General features: G+C 40.6%; 1 protein-coding gene and 1 long non-coding RNA gene across 7 annotated transcripts in view; one reads left to right on the top strand and one right to left on the bottom strand.

Annotated features, from left to right (window-relative positions):
- Nucleotides 1-10,994, top strand: part of LOC138854017 (uncharacterized) — a 29,821-nt gene extending 18,827 nt beyond the window's left edge. The window contains exon 3 of the long non-coding RNA XR_011393198.1: nt 10,854-10,994. This is a non-coding gene — a long non-coding RNA (uncharacterized lncRNA). The remainder of the gene's footprint in view (nt 1-10,853) is intronic.
- Nucleotides 1-23,398, bottom strand: part of LOC128696639 (tetratricopeptide repeat protein 28) — a 476,495-nt gene that overhangs the window by 5,539 nt on the left and 447,558 nt on the right. For all 6 annotated transcript variants that reach the window (XM_070094432.1, XM_070094429.1, XM_070094431.1 and 3 more), the window contains 9 exons: nt 22,552-22,808; nt 18,770-19,025; nt 17,728-18,289; nt 13,825-15,089; nt 13,371-13,496; nt 12,930-13,013; nt 10,869-11,100; nt 569-763; nt 89-196 (listed from right to left, as the gene is read on the bottom strand). In XM_070094432.1, the coding sequence (XP_069950533.1) occupies nt 89-196; nt 569-763; nt 10,869-11,100; nt 12,930-13,013; nt 13,371-13,496; nt 13,825-15,089; nt 17,728-18,289; nt 18,770-19,025; nt 22,552-22,808 (3,085 nt within the window). The remainder of the gene's footprint in view (nt 1-88; nt 197-568; nt 764-10,868; nt 11,101-12,929; nt 13,014-13,370; nt 13,497-13,824; nt 15,090-17,727; nt 18,290-18,769; nt 19,026-22,551; nt 22,809-23,398) is intronic.

Here is a 23,398-nt window from a genome sequence, read left to right as displayed (position 1 = left end):
TAGTATATAATCCACATATCCACTAAGTGTGATAATGGGTACACGGCGCTAGTGGGATAGTGACACACTGGTATACTGTGGCACTCACCAAAGAGAGCGAGAAGAGCCTGATGGGCAAACTGGATGTTGCGTTTGTTTGCTTGTTTGCCCGTGCGAAGAGTGACTTCATCTCGACCCACCTCCATCAGGTCAAACCCTGAGCAGGCAGTAGAAAACATTAGCTATCTTGCCTACATTTGGGTCTCTCATTAATTTAAATACAATTTTCCTATTTTGAAAGCCTTGGAATATACATTGGTAAAAAAAATTATTAAGACCTCAAAATCTATAGCAAGGTGCTGAGTTTACGTGACCTTTATTTCAGTGTTGAGAATCATATTCTTTGTTATAATCAAAAAGAAGTACTAAACCACTTATTCTCTATTCCTTTTTCATTCCTACTCTTTTCTACTTTATTTCTTCTCCTTTCATCCTCTATCCATCCTTCCTTTTCCCTGCATTTCATCCTTCTCCCTGCATTTCATCCTTCTCCCTTCCTCCCATCCTTCTCCCTGCATTTCTTTCATACCTAGAGAGGCAAGGAGCTCATGGCAGCCATTGACCCTCCACAGCTTGACGTGAACAGGCACTTCGATAGATTCACTTTCCAGGTCCTTGAGGGTAAACTGCGTGATGACTGCTCGCATCACCGAGATAACATCCTCGGCATACTCAGGCGAGTCCAGCAGCTTGGAGACTGCTTGCAATGATGTCTGTGACAGCCCTGTGAGTGAGAAAGGATTATGCATTATGTAGGTATTTCACAGGAACCTGAAGACTTTGGAGATGATGGTGAGAGAATGTTGCATCATAGTTTGTAGTGCTGTCCCACCGGAGCTCTGTATCAAGAGGCTTGCCTTGATGCTGGTGTAGGACTTTTGATCCAAGGAATCTACTGCCTCATCTTTGAATCAACCCTGAATGCCTACAGATCTCCAGGAGTATAATAGAGATGCATCCAGTGCCTAATCAACAGCCTCACTGGCCAGAGAATGAATCAGATTAGTCTAATTATCTTTTTACTAATACGTACGAACACACACTGACACTACATAGAATCACAAAATGATGCAGAGTATAGGAAAAAAAAAAAGTACGTCAACAAAACATCAAGAACACTAGAGTTCAGGTTTCATGAAGACCAATATGCCTGTCGGTTCACAATGGAAATAATGCCCGTACAAAAGGAATGACAGACACATAATTAGCGAAAAATGACTTGTGCAGATGAATGTACTTTGAAGCAGCCAGGAGGGAAATCCTAACACCATTCCACAGAAGTCAGGCAGCTATTGTGTATTCAAAACTCTGGCCACATAAGTGACATGACTGTGAAGTAGCCACTGTAAATCAGCCCACCCTCAGGCAAATATTACCCTCTCCAGACATATCTGTGAAGTTATCCCACCATTGTTCTGTGTTCACCTAATCTCTTCTGCTATTTATACTGTTTGTTGTAACTCCTCTATTAGGAATGAAAAAGCCAGTGCATACATGTCTTTCACTGACAACTTTTCGGTATCACCATATCAGCTTCGTTATACAGCCTCTTCTCACCTAACAACTGATTTCCATTCCTAAGACCACATTGGTAAACGAATTCGTCACTAAGTGAGGAGCATACTATAATGGTAGTGGGTTTGTGTCAACCATCTTTGATATTGTTTTAATGTCACCTTTGCACCATTTATACAGTACCATGTTTATACAGTAGTGTACTGTATATATATTGTAATAAACAGAATAGAGGAAATCAGCTCTAATATACATTATTTAGTTATGCATACTGGTCAGAGAGCCCATTGTAAGTCTGAGGCGTTGGTAAATGAGTACATTGCTAAGTGAGGAGAGGCTGTACTAGCTTCACCAAAGTGGGTCCTACTGTAGTGCCTTACCAATGTCACTGCAAGTGCTAAACCACTGCTTTCTTAAAGGCCTACTAGTCCATGTTATGCAGCTGTTACTCGGCTACTCATACGTAACTCCATTGCTAAACCATTTCTTTCCTAAATTAGAATAAAGAAGCACTGCAGTAGTCCCAATGGCCCTATATTATATAGGTTTTAGTTTCACTCAACTATTCCCAATTGCTGAAATTTGCAAGTCTCAGAATTTATTACTATACTTGACACGTTACACTGGGTTCATTTTTTTGTAATTTTGCTTTGTGCCAAAGGCCTGGAAATCATCTGTAATATAAAACATGGGGGCACTAAATTACACACAAAAAAAAGTCAAACCCTCATGGGTGATGTGGAACTGTAAATGTAGTAATACATGAAAGTTGCAAAAGACAAGGATGACACTCATACTGCAAGTGGTTTCTCAACTCTTAGGTATCAAATTTAACCATTACTGCTGTGTGTTCACTTGCAGGATGAGTGTCTGCTATTTAACAAATAACTAGAAACTAGCAATTTCCTGACACTACTCAAGTCCGGCCTGCCGGTTTCCCCAAAGTAACATTTATGAAGGGGTTCAGGGAAACCGGCAGGCCAGACTTGAGTCCTGGAGATGGGAAGTACAGTGCCTGCACTCTGAAGGAGGGGTGCTAATGTTGCAGTTTAAAAACTGTAGTGTAAAGCACCCTTCTGGCAAGACAGTGATGGAGTGAATGATGGTGAAAGTTTTTCTTTTTTGGGCCACCCTGCCTTGGTGGGAATCGGCCAGTGTGATAATAAATAAATACTCAAGACGGCAAGGGTTACACCACTACACAAAGGTGGTGACCCCACAGATGTAAACAACTACAGGCCAATATCAAACTTACTGTTGCTATCCAAAATCTTCGAGAAACTCGTGCACAAGAGGTTATGTTCATTTATAACAGTGCAAAGCATCCTCAACCCCTGCCAATTTGGCTTCAGGAAAAGCAAAAGCACAAACAACGCAGTTGTAAAAATGCTAGACCTGCTTTACACAGCACTGGAAAAAATGAATATCCATTAGGACTCTTTATCGCCCTAAGGAAAGCTTTTGATACAATAGACCACAGCATTCTACTCCACAAACTTAATCATCATGGTATACGAGGCCACGCACTTACATATTTCAAATCCTACCTTACTAACAAGTGTCAATAGGTCTCTATTAAGGACACAACCTCATCAACAAGTCCACTGGATACTGGAGTGCCACAGGAAAGTGTCCTTGGTCCCCTGCTCTTCCTCTTATACATCAATGATCTCCCTAATGTATCACAACACCTGAAACCTATTCTCTTTGCTGATGACACGACTTGTGTCATCTCCCACCCTAATCTTGCCTCACTCAACATCATTGTTAATAAAGAGCTAGTAAAAGTATCAACCTGGATGACTGCTAATAAACTTACACTTAATACTGACAAAACCTTTGATATTATGTTTGAGAACAGAGCAGGTGTTGCATAGCTGAACACACTTATTGCTAAACATAATGAGGGCAGATTCCTAGCCCTGCACCTTGACAGCAACCTGAAATTCAGCACCCACATCCAACACACAACAAAAAATATCCAAAACAGTTGGGATGCTCTCCAAGATATGTTACTACATACCACAATCAGCCCTACTCACACTATACTATTCACTCGTCTATCCCTACCTCACCTATGCTATTTGTGCCTGGGGATCAACAGCAGCAACCCATCTAAAGCCAAAAATCACCCAACAAAAAGCCACAATAAGAATTATCATGCAATCCAATGCTAGGCAACACCCCATCCCCCCACCCTTCAAAGACCTAAACTTGCTCACTGTAGAGAACATTCACACCTACTATTGTGCAACCTACATTTACAGAACCATAAATTCTAATATTAACCGTGAACTAAAACACTTTCAGTTGCAACAGGACCCAAAGACACAATACCAGATACAAAAATCTCTGACATTCCCCATGTCCAGCTAAATCTCTACAAAAATTCAATGTACATAAAAAGGCCTAAAATCTGGAACTCCCTGCCTGAAAACTCTAGAACTGAAGACTCAGCCACCATTTTCAAAACTACGTACCATTAAAAAAATCTTGTCTCTCTAATACATCCCCATCATCAGCTAACTATATGAAAACCACCTATTCTCTTTTTCATATCATGCACACATCCAAAACAATATAGTGTACTTTCAACATCTGACAGAGTGGATAGGGGGGCAATGTGGCAGATGTTGCAAATATATGGAATAGGTAGTAAGTTACTAAATGCTGTAAAGAGTTTTTATGAGGATAGTGAGGCTCAGATTAGGGTGTGTAGAAGAGAGGGAGACTACTTCCCAGTAAAAGTAGGTCTTAGACAGGGATGTGTAATGTCACCATGGTTGTTTAATATATTTATAGATGGGGTTGTAAAAGAAGTAAATGCTAGGGTGTTCGGGACAGGGGTGGGATTAAATTATGGGGAATCAAACACAAAATAAGAACTGACACAGTTGCTTTTTACTGATGATACTGTGCTCATGGGAGATTCTAAAGAAAAATTGCAAAGGTTAGTGGATGAGTTTGGGAGTGTGTGTAAAGGTAGAAAGTTGAAAGTGAACATAGAAGAGAGTAAGGTGATGAGGGTATCAAATGATTTAGATAAAGAAAAATTGGATATCAAATTGGGGAGGAGTAGTATGGAAGAAGTGAATGTTTTCAGATACAGTGGACCCCCGCTTAACGATCACCTCCCAATGCGACCAATTATGTAAGTGTATTTATGTAAGTGCGTTTGTACATGTATGTTTGGGGGTCTGAAATGGACTAATCTACTTCACAATATTCCTTATGGGAACAAATTCGGTCAGTACTGGCACCTGAACATACTTCTGGAATGAAAAAATATCATTAACCGGGGGTCCACTGTACTTGGGAGTTGACATGTCGGCGGATGGATTTATGAAGGATGAGGTTAATCATAGAATTGATGAGGGAAAAAAGGCGAGTGGTGCGTTGAGGTATATTTGGAGACAAAAAACATTATCTATTGAGGCAAAGAAGGGAATGTATGAAAGTATAGTAGTACCAACACTCTTATATGGGTGTGAAGCTTGGGTTGTGAATGCAGCAGCGAGGAGGCGGTTGGAGGCAGTGGAGATGTCCTGTCTAAGGGCAATGTGTGGTGTAAATATGCAGAAAATTCAGAGTAGGTGTGGAGTTAATAAAAGTATTAGTCAGAGGGCTGAAGAGGGGTCGTTGAGGTGGTTTGGTCATTTACCTGGAGTGAGTTCCGGATCAAAGTAGAATGACATGGAGAGCGTATAAATCTGTAGGGAAAGGAAGGCGGGGTAGGGGTTGTCCTCGAAAAGGTTATAGGGAGGGGGTAAAGGAGGTTTTGTGGGCGAGAGGCCTGGGCTTCCAGCAAGCATGCGAGAGCGTGTTAGGAGTATGGAGATGAATGGTATTTGGGACCTGACGATCTGTTGGAGTGTGAGCAGGGTAATATTTAGTGAAGGGATTCAGGGGAAACCGGTTATTTTTATATAGCCGGACTTGAGTCCTGGAAATGGGAAGTACAATGCCTGCACTCTAAAGGAGGGGTTCGGGATATTGGCAGTTTGGAAGGATATGTTGTGTATCTTTATAGGTATATGCTTCTAAGCTGTTGTGTTCTGAGCACCTCTGCAAAAACAGTGATTATGTGTGAGTGTGGTGAAAGTGTTGAATGATGAAAGTATTTTCTTTTTGGGGATTTTCTTTCTTTTTTGGGTCACCCTGCCTCGGTGGGAGAAGGCCGACTTGTTAAAAAAAAAAAAAATCTGTGATTCCCCTAATTTACATTTATACTCACCCAAATGACTATAAACATAAAATTCCTAATATAGCTACTGCCTAATAAATCTTAAGTTATCCCCAAGTTTGCCTAGATACTCTCCCAATACAGGAGCTTTAATAGAAATAGTGTATCATGCCTAGACTTAACCATGCCAATTGCTAATTGTAATATTGTTATATGTTTTGTACTACTTTATTATTATGAATCTAATTGATCACTTCAGTTACCTAGTATGCAACAAGGTATATTAAAATGTACTGCTCCATAACCTGTATCAATATAGATTAAGAATTATGATTAGTCTGCCCAAAATGCCTAGGCATGTTAGAGGCCTTCCTTGTAATTAATATTTTATAATATGTAAACCACATATTGTAAACTTTGCAAGGAAATAAACTTTTTCAATACTATGATTCATTCTCCTGAGCTGCCAATGTTAAGTAAGTAAACCATACCCCCGGCCGGGATTGAACCCGCGGTCATAGAGTCTCAAAACTCCAGCCCGTCGCGTTAGCCACTAGACCAGCTACGCGACGGGCTGGAGTTTTGAGACTCTATGACCGCGGGTTCAATCCCGGCCGGGGGTATGGTTTATTTGCAATCGTGTCATTACGATTTCTTAAGTCAAGTTAAGTAAGTAAGTAAGTAAGTTTATTCAGGTATACACAAATACAGTTACATAGAATTATCATACATAGCAGCATGTGTAGAGAACCTGGGATAACCCAAAAAAGTCAGACAGAGTGACTTATTTCCATTGGGGTCCTTTTACCTTATTATTATAATATAAAGGTTATAATATTTTCTTATTATTCTATAATGAAGATAACATCTTATTATCATACTAAAAAGACTATCTACTACACGAGGGTCATTAAGACTATCTACAATACGAGGGTCATTACTAGGAATAAGGTAAAATTTACACATATGTTAGCTAAAAAATACAAAATCATTCCCCTCCCTTTCTGTAGCTACATTCATCAGACACCTTTTGGCACTCTTCTTGAACTGGTTCATGCTATGACTGGCTTTGACATGTGCGGGTAGTCTGTTCCATTCCTTTATTGCTGTACAATAAAAGGTGTTTGATGCCTGGCCACTGACTGTGGGTACTACAAAGTTGTGCTCTCTCCCCCTCGTACTATGATTGCTTTGGTTCCCAACCTTGACAAAATTGACAGCAAGATATTCTGGACACTGTTTGTGAGCAATTTTATAAACATGATTTAGCTTCAGTTGTTTTACTCTGTCTTCAACATTCAGCATATCCAACTGCTGTAATTCATCCTGGCCTACATGTTCTCTTGGTCCCAGCCCCAGGATGAATCTTACGATTTTGTTCTGGGTGATTTGCAGTCTATCTTTCAGTTTTTTTTGTCAAGGCAGAGTACCATGAAGAGCAAGCGTAATCCATATGGCATTGTATAAGGGCTAGACATAGGGTCCTGCGAGCCTCAGTAGGTAGACACTGTGCTTGTCTATACAGGAACTTCAGTCTGGCATTCGCTTTCTTTACTACACTGTTCCCTATCAATTCTCCTGACATGCATGGGTCAAAGGGGATTCCCAGATATTTTACTGATGAAACCAAAGTGATGGGCTCCCCATTACACTGAACATTAAACTTATTTACCCTTCTCAGTTTATGTTTCGTGCCAAAGAGAATGGCTTCAGTTTTCCCTAGGTGTAATGATAGTTTGTTGTCTACTAACCATTTGCTGCAGGACTCCAGTTCCAGTGTTAAAACATTAGCAATATCTTGTGGGTCTTTACCTGTCACTAACAGAGCACTGTCATCTGCATACAGTAGGAGTTTGCACTTGACACTGATAGGCATATCATTGACATAACATAAGAATAATAAGGGACCCAGAATACTACCTTGGGGAACTCCACATGTTATCGGCAGGGGTTCTGATTCCGTTTTGTTGATTTTGACTATTTGTCTCCTGTTGCTAAGGTAGGACTTAAACCAGTCTACAGAACCTATACCGATAGCTTGAAGTTTCTTACATAATATATTGTGGTTTACAGTATCGAAGGCCTTTTGCAGGTCTAAGGTTACCATACCTATGAGGTTCCCCTTTAACATTTCAGTTCTCAGGTAATCCATCAGATTAATAAGGGAGGTGTCAGTTGAGTAGGATCTACTAAAGCCCGATTGATAGCTATGGAGAATGCTGTTGTCATTAAGGTACTTAACTACTTGAGAATAAACTGCCCTCTCTAGAATTTTAGATATTATACTGAGTATACTAACAGACCTATAGTTGCTTACATCAGACCTACTATTTTTCTTGAAGATAGGAGTAACTCTGGCCTCCTTGAACCCCTCCGGTACGGTATTAGTGGTGATTGATAAATTTATTATGTGAGCAATAGGGATTGACAGTTCAGAAGCACCATCTTTTAGGAACTTAGACGGGATGTTATCAGGGCCTGTGCTCTTAGTTGGGTTTAACCTGCTTAGTTCTTTTTGAATGAAGTCATGAGATACACTTACTAGTTGACAACTGTTTGGGGTTACCCCTTTATTGGTATAGTATGTTTGAAACTTATCAGAGTCTGTGTTAAAGGTATTTGATGCAGCTGGTAATTTACTTACTAGTGTTGATGCAACAGATGTGTAGTAGGAATTAAAGCAATTTGCCACCTTAGATGTTTTGTGACATACCTCATTATCGATAGTGAGTACTATGTTAGACCTATCTACTGGCTTATGGCTATACCCCAACTGTTTTAGTTGTTGCCAGAGCTTTCTGGGGTTATGCTTATACTCTTCAATTTTTGAGCAATAGTGCTTTGCCTTTGCTCCTTTTATAAGTCTCTGTACTCTGTTCCTCACCCTTTGGAATTCTGTCTGTTTGCTTTAAATCATTTTAGCAGCTGGTCTCTGAATTTCATATTATCTAATATCTCAGTATTCATCCAGGGCTCAGTTCTTCGTTTAATCCTAACCTCTTTAACTGGTGCAATATTATCAAGGATGGTAGTGAACATTGTTTTGAATTTTTCCCAGGCATCGTTTACGTCTGTGCAACGTGTTATCTCTGTCCAGTCACAATTGTGTAGCCTATTTACCAGTATTTCTTTACTGTAGTTTCTAGTTGACCTCATTTTTATTGTCCTGTGTAGGCCTATCCTATCCCTAGTGATTTTCCTGGTGCAGTAAATGATGAAATGATCACTAAGGTCTGTGGTAATGACACCTGACTGACTAATGTTCTCAGAGCAGTTACAAAGTATGTGGTTAATTAGGGTGGCTGAGAACTGTGTGATCCGGGTTGGTGTATTAATTAGTTGAGTGTAGCTATTTAATCCTAGAATTTGCTTATACCTTTTGCATAGCCCGTTATTTTGCTGCTGAAAACAGATATTGAAGTCGCCCAGTATTATTCTCTTGCAATTATTTTCAACTCCGGACAAGACTCTGGAAAAGTCTTCTAAGAACTGGTCCTGGGTAGGAGGGTGGTAACTAGTTCCTACTAAGATGGGTTTGGCCTTGGGAAGCAGCACTTCAAACCATAGAACCTCCAGTTTATTGTTATTTAAATCAGGTCTTGGGTTGTAAGCTAAGTAATTTCTAATGTAGGCACATACTCCACCACCCTTTCTGTTCCTAAGCGTTTTATATTGTAACCTTCTATTTTGACCTCGTCGTCAGTCACCGTATCATCCAACCAAGATTCAGAGATGGTTATAACTGCCGCCCTAATTTTGTTAGCTAGAATCCTAATCTCTGCCAATTTAGGAAGAAGTGATCTTGCATTGACATGAATAAAGTGAAGGCCTGTTTTCATAAAACAATCATAATCATCAATATATGGCAATGGGTCAATTGTATTAAAATTAGGTAAATCAATGTCATCACTGCTAAAGGGTAACTGTGCCAAAGTGCATTTGCTACACACAAAATGAATTCTGGCACCGTTGCTATAATTGTGCATACATTCATCATGCACCCACCCCTTACACATTTTACATAAGGTGCCTTTTCTGTTTTTCACGCGTACTTTAGTACAGTGTATGCACCTGTTTGGTAGTGTTTGAGATAATAATGGCTGTATTGTCTCACATTGACCCATGTATGCATTACATATGGAGTTAAGGTTATCATTCCTAGCTACTAGACCGTCATTATCACCATCATTTATCTGTCTGTTTTGCTTCTGCACAATAGTTTGAGGTCCTGGATTAATTTGGATATCACCACTTAAGAGCGCTACAATAAGAGCTGTGTGCCACTGTTTTTGTTTGGGTATGCGGTGTTGCCATACCTTGCGGCGATAATGATATTTACTTTTCTGGTAGGGTGGCAACTGTTGGGCTTTTACTGTCCAGGGCGCTGTTACTCCATTCACCTTTTCCAGCCCCTATGACTGATTTCTTTCTTCATGGAATTGAAGAAGAAAAATAAATATAATTATGGCAGCCTGTACCCACCTAATGCCTGCCATTTTCACTCTTTGCTCTTTTACTCATATACAATAATATTTCTCTTTTCCAGTCCCTAGTACACTTAGTATCTGCTTTAGCAATCACCACAGAATTACTATTAAAATTTCCTCTTCAAAACCCTCTTCACTGCTCACTTTTCCCTTAACTTCACAAACCCCTTACAGTTAACCCCTTATTACACACTCCCCTTCCCACCTCACTTCACAGTCTGGCTTCACCAATTAAATTCTAACTCCTTTCCATTCTGGTAGACCAGAAAGGTTTAATCAATGGTTTTATCCTTCCAAATCCCCCTCAATTCCATTTATCGGGGGTTGTGTCGTGTTGTTGTCTACTGACCTGTTCTGCTGACTCAGCCATTTTTAAAACACAGTGGGAGCTTCCAAATATCTGTTCATGAACACTGTTCATGATGAACAGTAGCAGCTTCTAAACATCTATTCTTAGCTTCTAGTTATGGTTCTTATGTCAGTTGATGGTTTTATGAAGTCTTCCTTGTTACTTCTTTCACATACTTTTATACTCTTGAATATGGATATTGTGCATCCTCTTTTCTTGTTATTAGCCACATACATGTCTCTGTAAATTCTACAACATTTTTATGCCTTTCCCTCCACAGAGCTCCAATACTTACCTAAGAGTGCTTGAAGACTGGCGGAGCACTGAGTGAGGCGTTCTCCTGGGTCGCTCTGGGGAAAGAAGACGCTACTTGGAATCCCATTGGCTGCAGGTTCAAACCTGAACCCAACACTCATCAGCAAGTCCTTCCAGCCAGTGACATTGCCAACCTTGTTTTCAATGGACTTTTGTGTGGTGTACATGGCATTACGATGACCCCGGTGGATGCGCTGTAAGGACTTTTCCACCTGAAACAATAACCACTGAGTGAATACTTGATGACAAGTACAAGGATTTCTGCTGGAAGCAAGCAAGGAAAGGGAAACTGACAAGAGGAGAAGAAACATGCTTAAAATATGAAATATTGTTATATTCCACAAACCCACACATAATGAAATATATTAACTGCTCTGCTGTGAAGATGTACAAGAGTGGTACACTTTTGTATGCACAAAGGTAAACACACATTTTTGTAAATGACAACTAATGCAAATAATAAAAGCAAATTCCACAAGAGGGCATTGGCTACTGGTAAATGATTACTGGAAAGTGAAATGGTATTGAGAGGGAAGTAGCTCATACATGCAGGGATCAACACCACAGACAGCCTGGGCTTTTCCTCCAAGAAACCTAGGATAAATCATGTGTGTAAGACAACTTTGGGAATATGCAGCACTAGCATGAAGCCAACACCATTTCCAGCACATAAGAAAAATTGAAGGTGCAGAGATTTTCCACTAGGCTGGTCCCTGTAATAAATCATCATCTACAGTAGACTCAGACGGCTAAATCTCATAACTGTAGAAGACGACAAAAACTTGAGAGGGGAGATTATCACAACACATAACATTCTCAGTGTGTTTTCAGAGAAAACACACTGAGAAAGCACACTGACAGTTTAGAAACTGCAAAAACTGAGAATGGTTCGACAAATGGCTACTGAATTTATATGCTAACAAATGCAAAGTGATGAAGATGTGAGCCAGAAAATGGATAACTTCAAGAGCCAAATAAAGATGGATAACATCAACACCATATATAAAGTTTAAAAATGTAAAAACTGCTATCAAGAATCAAAATGAACCCACTTTGGTGTTGCATGTAATATTCTTAAGACAAATGCTTTACACAGTACCAGTATGGAGTCCTTACTGGGTAAAACAAAAATATCCTGTGCAGAGGTTACCTACCATCCTGGTTCCAGAACTGAATGATAAGCTGTGAGGATATTCGAGTATAGCTAAACCTTACTGCAAGAGCTAAAACAGAGGAGATATGATCACAATGTGCAAGATGCTCAGGGATTATGGACAAAACAGTTAGGGATAATTTTGACATGCAAAAGACTAGAACACAAGGAACAATCACCATTTTCAGAGCTAGGCTTTTTTGCAAAACAGTAGGAGAATTAAGAATCAATGTAGGAAAAGCAGACTCCATACATGGTATCAAAAGTAATAATGACTAAGATGTTAAATAACTCCTGTAATTATGTGTAGCTGGAGCTCAACCTCTGTAAACAAAGTGGTGAGTACATAAGTGTGAGGTAACACACACAGTACCAGTGACTTAGTGCTGTGGATGATGTTAAGAACCATTGGTTCTGGCTAGGAATTGGATGTTAATTGCATGGAGAAAGCCACATCCTTGGGTAGGGAAGCTTCTATCCACCAAAATTTATATATCTATACAGTATATAAAAGCACTTAAGTCAAAGTATTTTATCCACAGTGGCATATTACCAGCCATTCTGGAAAAATAACCTGATTTTTGACTCTTGTAAATTATTCAAATCCACATATAAGCTACACTCTGATTTTTTTTCACTTAATTCATGTCTGCATAAATAAATCTTTACAATTATAACTAGATATAACCTTGTAAATAATTTATTATTGCTAACTTTTTTTTTGTAGCTATCAAAACTTTGGGGCCCAGTCGCTGGACTCATTATGTGCCTCTTAATCTTTTGGCTACCACCCACAGGATGGGTATTGGGTGCATAATAAAGTTATTAAACTAATTCTCTCTCTTCCTCCCTTTCCTTCATTTTATTAACAGCACTGGTAGTACATACCAGGTGCAGTGTGACTCTGAGGGCATCCCGGCACTTGTCTGGTGTTCTCAGCAGTTCACATAGTGCCTGTCCCATCAATGCCACCTGTGGAGAAGCTGGAATTAGTTTAAGAACAAATGGAATGTGTAGGGAATGCAAGAGAGAGGAATGGAAAGCTGTGATCAAAATAAACTGTAAGAGTCAACAAACTGTGATACAGCCTAGAGATGGAAACAATACTGAAGAAAAGATCATGATCTGAGTGAGACATTCTTTTTGATACACAAGGTTAGGTTTAGGGTTCCTAACCTTATTGCTGGATAAATTTATTTTTATAATGAAACAATTTTAACCTCTTTATTCCTGTAATCAGTGATTTTTGGTACTAAATTTAAAAAAAAAAAAAAAAAAAAATTGTACCAAAGTTGTATAAATGTATTATTAAGAGTGTGAAAGGATTACCTTATTGGAGAGCTTGACATCTGCACCGATGAGCAGAAAGCCAGCCCAGTTGGCAGGATGAGCAAAGTGCTTAGTGGTTTGCACTGTCTGCTGGGCCTCTGATAGTGCTCGACTCACTCGTGCCCCCTGCAGCAGGAAAAAAACATGCATACAGTGAAAATAAGTTACAATCCGTTACCTGTTAATATTCACAGACTGACGTATTGTTGATCCATAGACACTGGAAACATTAATACTTACAGGTGATAAAATAAAGCTAATTTCATATGGTTTACACAAATAACCTGCACAAAGTGTGACTTTGTAAATGGTCCAAGTCGGACCGAAACGTAGTCATAAGCTCCCCTCTATGTGAGAGTTATTTGTGTATTGTTCCAGTCACAATATTGTGCCTTTTTGTTATACAGTTTGTTGGGACATGATGCAAGCTTAACGAATGATTATGAGAAATTACCTGAAGGAGCGAAGAATAGAACGTTCTGAAGAGAATTTTGACGGCTGTGTCAGGTACAGGCCAGAGGGAGACCAGGACACACTGCGCCCCGGCTGCCAGCAGTGCGCGAGTCAAGCCAACCACCCCATCACTATTTGCTCGTCCGTGGTGGTCTCTTGTGTGACATGATGACACTACAACCAACTTAGCACGCAGTTTCAAGTTCAAGATGTCAGCAGCTGTCAGCAGGAACTCTGATAGCGCTGGCAAGTCAATAGTGGATGCGATCTCCGAGCCTTCATCATCCAAATGTTCATGGATGGCCTCGGGTTGAGATGAGTGAGACAGCCTTTTTGATGCCCGAGACTCTACAAACTCGCCTGGAGAAAGTATCACAGCAGATAATTTCCAAGAAACATGGGATGCCAGGTGGATACACTCAACTTGGGATATGAGTCTTAAGATGGCCTCTTTGTTGGCACAAGCTCCCGTCAGTGCCTTTGTTTGTAACATTTCTGCCACAATAGTAGCTTCCTGCTCAGCATAGGGAATATCCCCCCAGCCCCACTGTTCAGTCACAGTGCTCGGTAATTTCGGATTGCCTATCACAAGCGCAGATGTTTGCTCACCACTGGGTTTTGAGTTCTTTGATCGCTGACTTACTCTCAGAGCACTGATAGAAGGCACAACGAGCAATGAATACCGTTCACACAGATAGTCATTACAGTTTGTGCCCTTCAGGACAGGGAATGGAACAAGGTAGAGATCTCCTTCCAGTACGAGCATCAGTTCTCGTGACACACCAGCCTCTGGCAAGTAGTCTTCCATTGGTGCAATGAGTAGCTCATAAAGGGAGCGGAGGCATGAGGGACCCTGCCAGGTCACCCTCCGAGAACGAGTGGAACCAGGCCGCGACGCAGGACCAGAAGCAATTGATCCACTGACTGACCCCAGGGAGAAGAGAGATGACAGAGAGTAATTTGAAGAATTGAACAAATGATTACGGTTAACCATCCTCAAAAAGCCTGTTCTATCAGCTTCATGGTTGAGCTTGTCGCCAAGCTCCTCTAGGTGAGCATTCCACATATCCCCAGCTTCACTCTCCGTCTCGCTGGCAATACCTCCTCTGGTAACACCTGCACCGCACTCCACCCCCAGGGCATCTCGCACTGACTGAATGTAGTGCTCTAGTAGTGATCCACAGGTTCCAGAGGCATCCTCCCCACAGTCGCCTTCTCGCTCAGCTTCCACTTCACTCACACTTACTTCATTAAACTTGACAATACCTGAAAGTAAAAAAAAAAAAAATCAAATTTCACCCACAAGATCCATGCTATAAACTTATATAATTCAACTCCTCTCCCCAGTGTGCTGCATATTTATTAATAATATCTAAATAAAAATCTAGGTAGTAGGTTGGTAGACAGCTACCACCCAGGGAGGTACTACTGTCCTGCCAAGCGAGTGTAAAATGAAAGCCTGTAATTGTTTTGCATGATGGTAGGATTGCTGGTGTCCTTTTTTCTGTCTCATAAACATGCAAGATTTCAGGTACATCTTGCTACTTCTACTTACGCTTAGGTCACACTACACATACATGTATTTTTTTTTTGTTTTGTTTTTTCAACAAGTCGGCCGTCTCCCACCGAGGCAGGGTGACCCAAAAAGAAAATGCTTTCATCATCATTCAACACTTTCACCACACTCACACATTATCACTGTTTTTGCAGAGGTGCTCAGAATACAACAGTTTAGAAGCATATACGTATAAAGATACACAACATATCCCTCCAAACTGCCAATATCCCAAACCCCTCCTTTAAAGTGCAGGCATTGTACTTCCCATTTCCAGGACTCAAGTCCAACTATATGAAAATAACCGGTTTCCCTGAATCCCTTCACTAAATATTACCCTGCTCACACTCCAACAGATCGTCAGGTCCCAAGTACCATTCGTCTCCATTCACTCCTATCTAACATGCTCACGCACGCTTGCTGGAAGTCCAAGCCCCTCGTCCACAAAACCTCCTTTACCCCCTCTCTCCAACCCTTTCGAGGATGACCCCTACCTCGCCTTCCTTCCCCTATAGATTTATATGCTTTCCATGTCATTCTACTTTGATCCATTCTCTCTAAATGACCAAACCACCTCAACAACCCCTCTTCTGCCCTCTGACTAATACTTTTATTAACTCCACACCTTTTCCTAATTTCCACACTCCGAATTTTCTGCATAATATTTACACCACACATTGCCCTTAGACAGGACATCTCCACTGCCTCCAACCGTCTCCTCGCTGCTGCATTTACCACCCAAGTTTCACACGCATATAAGAGTGTTGATACTACTATACTTTCATACATTCCCTTCTTTGCCTCCATAGATAACGTTTTTTGACTCCACATATACCTCAACGCACCATTCACCTTTTTTCCCTCATCAATTCTATGATTAACCTCATCCTTCATAAATCCATGTTTTTTTTTTTTTGTTTTTTTTTTTCAACAAGTCGGCCGTCTCCCACCGAGGCAGGGTGACCCAAAAAAGAAAGAAAATCCCCAAAAAGAAAATACTTTCATCATCATTCAACACTTTCACCACACTCGCACATTATCACTGTTTTTGCAGAGGTGCTCAGAATACAACAGTCTAGAAGCATACACATATAAAGATACACAACATATCCCTCCAAACTGCCAATATCCATGTACAAGCATATATATACACACCCCTCTGGGTTTTCTTCTATTTTCTTTCTAGTTCTTGTTCTTGTTTATTTCCTCTTATCTCCATGGGGAAGTGGAACAGAATTCTTCCTCCGTAAGCCATGCGTGTTGTAAGAGGTGACTAAAATGCCGGGAGCAAGGGACTAGTAACCCCTTCTCCCTTATAAATTACTAAATTTTAAAAGAGAAACTTTCGTTTTTCTTTTTGGGCCACCCTGCCTCGGTGGGATACGGCCGATGTGTTGAACGAAAGATCTAAATAAAAAATACTGTACAGAACTGGGCACCAAATGACAAATAATACTGAAGATTAAGTCACAATACCAGAGATAAAACAATTCACAAATGACCCACATTTCGAGTGAAACTTTAGATGACATTTCAGGGGGGAAGGAGCATATAGTAATAACAGAAGTAGTAGTAATAGTATTAGTAAAAATAACTGTAGTTGTAGTAATAGAAATAAAAGTAGTAATGGAAAATTACATCTCAAGGAGCTGGAGAAGCAGGTAACTCAACCTTCCTTCTTAACTCATATCCTGAAGGGGATAATAAAGGAACGGAAAAAAGAGACGTGGAACACTACAGCAGGACTCTGGTGTCATGGCTCGACCTGACCTAAACCTTTCCTGTCTTTCGATTTTCTTCTTACATTGCACTCCTTGCTCAAATAGGAAGAGCGTCTGTCTCGCTCTCAGCAGACGGAGGTTCAAGTCTCCACTACATCTTCCGCTGAATGACCCAAACTGAATATGAATTAAAAAACAAGCATGGACCAATAATCCTAATGCAATGCCTCTCTGTTCCTGTGAGGCTCTACAAAGTGTGTGTTAAAACATATTGTTTCTTCATCCCTTTGAAATGTAGTTTTCCCCATTACTACCACTACTACCAATTTCCTTTCCTCTTCCCAACCTGTCTTCTAGTCTTCTGTGGTGTTTTATGCTCAACTGTGATTTCATTACGGTGGAGGACAGATAAAAGTCGTCTTCAGTTTTCTCTCTAAGTGTTGGTTATTTGTGAAACAATGTTGGATTAAAACACGCAAGTGATCAGTGAGTTATGAAACTGCAATACAGTGTTACAGTACATACTGTAAAGTAACAGTAAGAATATACTGTTCATGACCAGCTGTTTAACCCAGTTAACAAAAATAAGATTCAACAAACTCCTAGGTGGAATACATGAATATCTTACCTTTATTTGGCACTATAAGCCAGCTATAGAGACAGCCGGCAGCTATGCTGTAGTACAGAACAGAAGCCTTCTGTCGGTTTACGATGTCAATGATCTGGTCTACAGTAGATGGGGTCGAGTCCTCAATCCTGGAGGCTCTGGAAGTGGTTGTTCCTCCCTGACGTTCAAACAGGAGGTCAACGAAAGCCCGGGTTCTACCACGTTCTGCCACTAGCAGTGCATCTTCATTGCGACCTAACCCCACCAAGACCCGCTGTAATGCCTGATAAGAAGCAGTTTGAAGGTCAAAAAGCGAGAGGCGATAGTCCTGTGAGCCTCGAGCTTCTCGGCGTATAGTATCGAGGAGATGAGCTGCTCGGTCAAGCTGTGTCTGTGCTGCCTCCAGGTCTCCATGACCCCAGAGTGCCATGCCCAGACGGTGTCGGATCTTGGCCTCATCCTCACGCCGGCCCAGCTGTTCAGCGATCTGAAGGCCCTGCTGCAGGTACGCCACTGCCTGAGTGGTGTTCCCAAGGGCATGATGCACCCGACCCAGAGATGCGTAAGCCAGGGTCTTAGCCACCTGCAACACCATAAACATCATTAGTATCAAATTTCAATGGGTGCAGCAGGATCTTTGAGTAATCAAAATTTGCCTTTTGTTCTGTTCGGTATAAAATGTTGTTATTACACAATCAAATTCTGTGAAATATGAGTATGTACATAAAAGGTTAATCGTTCAAGGATATTTTATATCTGTACGAACTAGCACATGAACTTTTGGTGCCATTTATGACACATTTTTACTTAGGTTATTCTTATATAAAAATTGTTTTTCATGTATATTCACTGTGGTGTAATATGTTGCAAGGATCACCATATGCACACACATTATCTTGCTGATGCAGGTAGCCATGTCTCAATACCCACTTGCTGTATACTAATGAGTTCATCTTAGCAGCAACACTGAGGTGCTATCACAAGACCACCTGACGTATGCACCTTGTCGTTCATTTGAGCAGCAATAGTAAGGTGCTATCACAAGACCCCCTGATGTACGCACCTTGTCGTTCATCTGAGCAGCTATACTGAGGTGCTGTTCTCCGTGTGTCACTGCCTGTTCGAAGTTTCCCAGAGATTCATAGGCGAGGCTGATGTTGCCGTGGGCTCGTCCCTGCTCAGCTGGGTTAGTGAGCTCTTCAGCAATGCGCAAGTCCAGCTGGTGGTATCTTAAGGCAGTGGTATACTCGCACATCTGTTGGTAGACAGTGCCTAGGCCACATGCTGCCTCCGCCTCACACAGCTTGTCTCCCAGCTCCCTGCAACATCAAAATAGACACTGTGAGAACTAGGAAACAGCACCTTATTCTACACAGTTAGGTAGTAGGCTGGTAGACAGCAACCACCCAGGGAAGTACTACTGTCCTGCCAGATGACTGTGAAACAGAAACCTGTAACTGTTTTGCATTTCGGTAAGATTGCTGGTCTCTTTTTCTGTCTCATAAACACGCTAGATAACAGGGATATCTTGATACTCCTACTTACACTTTGGTCACACTTCACAGACACGCACATGCATATATATATACATACATCTAGGTTTTTCCCTTTTTCAAAATAGCTCTTGTTCTTCCTTATTTCTTCTATTGTCCATGGGGAAGTGGAAAAGATTCTTTCCTCCGTAAGCCATGCGTGTCATATGAGGCGACTAAAATGCCGGGAGCGATGGGCTAGTAACCCCTTCTCCTGTAGACATTTACTAAAAAAGAGAAGAAAAACTTTATAAAACTGGGATGCTTGAATGTGCGTGGATGTAGTGCGGATGACAAGAAACAGATGATTGCTGATGTTATGAATGAAAAGAAGTTGGATGTCCTGGCCCTAAGCGAAACAAAGCTGAAGGGGGTAGGGGAGTTTCAGTGGGGGGAAATAAATGGGATTAAATCTGGAGTATCTGGAAGAGTTAGAGCTAAGGAAGGGGTAGCAGCAATGTTGAAGGAGAAAAGAGAATATGAATGTGTAAATTCAAGGATTATGTGGATTAAAGTAAAGGTTGGATGCGAAAAGTGGGTCATAATAAGTGTGTATGCACCTGGAGAAGAGAGGAATGTAGAGGAGAGAGAGAGATTTTGGGAGATGTTAAGTGAATGTATAGGAACCTTTGAACCAAGTGAGAGAGTAATTGTGGTAGGGGACCTGAATGCTAAAGTAGGAGAAACTTTTAGAGAGGGTGTGGTAGGTAAGCTTGGGGTGCCAGGTGTAAATGATAATGGGAGCCCTTTGATTGAACTTTGTACAGAAAGGGGTTTAGTTGTAGGTAATACATATTTTAAGAAAAAGAGGATAAATAAGTATACAAGATATGATGTACGGCAAAATGACAGTAGTTTGTTGGATTATGTATTGGTAGATAAAAGACTGTTGAGTAGACTTCAGGATGTACATGTTTATAGAGGGGCCACAGATATATCAGATCACTTTTTAGTTGTAGCTGCACTGAGAGTAAAAGGTAGATGGGATACAAGGAGAATAGAAGTATCAGGTAAGAGAGAGGTGAAGGTTTATAAACTAAAAGAGGAAGCAGTTAGGGTAAGATATAAACAGCTATTGGAGGATAGATGGGCTAATGAGAGCATAGGCAATGGGGTCAAAGAGGTATGGGGTAGGTTTAAAAATGTAGTGTTAGTGTTTTCAGCAGAAGTTTGTGGTTACAGGAAAGAGGGTGCGGGAGGGAAGAGGAGCGATTGGTGGAATGATGATGTAAAGAGAGTAGTAAGGGAGAAAAAGTTAGCATATGAGAAGTTTTTACAAAGTAGAAGTGATGCAAGGAGGGAAGAGTATATGGAGAAAAAGAGAGAGGTTAAGAGAGTGGTGAAGCAATGTAAAAAGAGAGCAAATGAGAAAGTGGGTGAGATGTCATCAACAAATTTTGTTGAAAATAAGAAAAAGTTTTGGAGTGAGATTAACAAGTTAAGGAAGCCTAGAGAACAAATAGATTTGTCAGTTAAAAATACGAGAGGAGAGTTATTAAATGGAGAGTTAGAGGTGTGAGTGTGGGGGAAGTTCGTGAGGCAGTAGGTAAAATGAAAGGGGGTAAGGCAGCCGGGATTGATGGGATAAAGATAGAAATGTTAAAAGCAGGTGGGGATATAGTTTTGGAGTGGTTGGTGCAATTATTTAATAAATGTATGGAAGAGGGTAAGGTACCTAGGGATTGGCAGAGAGCATGCATAGTTCCTTTGTATAAAGGCAAAGGGGACAAAAGAGAGTGCAAAAATTATAGGGGGATAAGTCTGTTGAGTATACCTGGTAAAGTGTATGGTAGAGTTATTATTGAAAGAATTAAGAGTAAGACAGAGAATAGGATAGCAGATGAACAAGGAGGCTTTAGGAAAGGTAGGGGGTGTGTGGACCAGGTGTTTACAGTGAAACATATAAGTGAACAGTATTTAGATAAGGCTAAAGAGGTCTTTGTGGCATTTATGGATTTGGAAAAGGCGTATGCCAGGGTGGATAGGGGGGCAATGTGGCAGATGTTGCAAGTGTATGGTGTGGGAGGTAGGTTACTGAAAGCAGTGAAGAGTTTTTACGAGGATAGTGAGGCTCAAGTTAGAGTATGTAGGAAAGAGGGAGATTATTTCCCAGGAAAAGTAGGCCTTAGACAAGGATGTGTGATGTCACCGTGGTTGTTTAATATATTTATAGATGGGGTTGTAAGAGAAGTAAATGCAAGGGTCTTGGCAATAGGCGTGGAGTTAAAAGATAAAGAATCATACATAAAGTGGGAGTTGTCACAGTTGCTCTCTGCTGATGACACTGTGCTCTTGGGAGATTCTGAAAAGAAGTTGCAGAGGTTGGTGGATGAATTTGGTCGGGTATGCAAAAGAAGAAAATTAATAGGGAATACAGGAAAGAGTAAGGCCATGAGGATAACAAAAAGATTAGGTGATGAAAGATTGGATATCAGACTGGAGGGAGAGAGTATGGAGGAGGTGAATGTATTCAGATATTTGGGAGTGGATGTGTCAGCGGATGGGTCTATGAAAGATGAGGTGAATCATAGAATTGATGAGGGGAAAAGGGTGAGCGGTGCGCTAAGGAGTCTGTGGAGACAAAGAACTTGTCCTTGGAGGCAAAGAGGGGAATGTATGAGAGTATAGTTTTACCAACACTCTTATATGGGTGTGAAGCATGGGTAATGAATGTTGCAGCGAGGAGAAGGCTGGAGGCAGTGGAGATGTCATGTCTGAGGGCAATGTGTGGTGTGAAGGAGGGGTGTTAATGTTGCAGTTTAAAAACTGTAGTGTAAAGCACCCTTCTGGCTAGACAGTGATGGAGTGAATGATGGTGAAAGTTTTTCTTTTTCGGGCCACCCTGCCTTGGTGGGAATCGGCCAGTGTGTTAATAAAAAAAATATATAATTTTTTTTTTTAGCTTCCGGTTATTTTACTAAAGACCTTTCAACTCATTTTTCAAGGAAAATATGGCAAGGATGGCAGACTTAAGAGGCTATCCAATCTTCACAGTAATCATGAAGAAAGCTCTAAACTGATAATCAAGCAAACAGTTACTACTGTATTTACTTCATTAAGTCTTTTGTATTCAAGAAATATTTTTGTATAGATTATCTAGACTTGGTTTTTAAATTTCATCAGTCATTGAGAGAGACTAATAAAGTAGCAACATAACAGTTACACAAGAAATGGCAATAACAGCATTTATGCGATGTTTGGTGCACCTGAGACAACTAATAAGTGGTACAGGTGTGCCAGGAAGGAAAGAAGGGAAGGAGGCTATAAGTACCTGATGGTAGCCTCATGCAAAATTGGTGATAGATTACTCTACCTGGCTATATGGTGCTGGTGCTCCATGCAGGAGATGGCTTGCTCAAAGTTACCAAGGAGGGAGTGGATGTGGCCCAGCTCACCATACGCTGAGCCCTTGGCAGCTGGAGTGTTGAGCTCATGGGATACCACTAGTCTCTTTTCATAACAGACAAGCGCTTGTTGCAGGTTACCTATGCAGCGGTGAGAGCTGCCCAGCCCACGGTACGCCCGCTCCTGATCCCGAGGACTCTTGGTCTTAAGAGCAATTGCCAAGTACTGAGGAGACAATGCAGGTAATGAGACAACAGAATAAATCTTATCTCTATAATACAAGAATTACACATCAGACACTTAGGCAAATTAATTATAATACTTAAAATAAAATGTGACATTCAATTTTTGAAACTGGCTAAATATTTATTATTTGCATTATTATACAAGAACAAAAAGTTTTGCATGAGGGAACCCAGTTTAGTCTAATAATATTTGCAAATTCAATGCACACAATAAATTTTTTGCAATAGAAAATCTAAATGCAAGTTTTTGATGAAAATAAACGTGGAGAAAATTAATTCAAAATGAAAAAAATTTAAATCAACTGAAGCAGGTATGGTAGGCATTAAATATAAAAGGAAAATTCTAATATTCTGACTGCTGGACACAACGTTCTGCATTATGAAAGGAATTGACACTGTATCCTGTAACAATTTTCTATCAAATTCATGAGCTAGAACATTTAATTTGTCATATTAAAATAATGTGGGAAGGAAAGAGTAATACGAGTAGTGAGATAGCCGAACCATTGAGATGGTTGGAAACAACCAAAGATGGAAGGGAAAGGGAGGAATGGAGAGAGGGAAGAAGGC

This window comes from Cherax quadricarinatus, chromosome 46 (assembly GCF_038502225.1).
Source record: "Cherax quadricarinatus isolate ZL_2023a chromosome 46, ASM3850222v1, whole genome shotgun sequence".
NCBI classification, from domain to species: Eukaryota; Metazoa; Arthropoda; class Malacostraca; order Decapoda; family Parastacidae; genus Cherax; species Cherax quadricarinatus.
The sequence above is the reverse complement of the archived record's forward strand: the minus strand, read 5'-3'. Positions and strand labels throughout refer to the sequence as shown.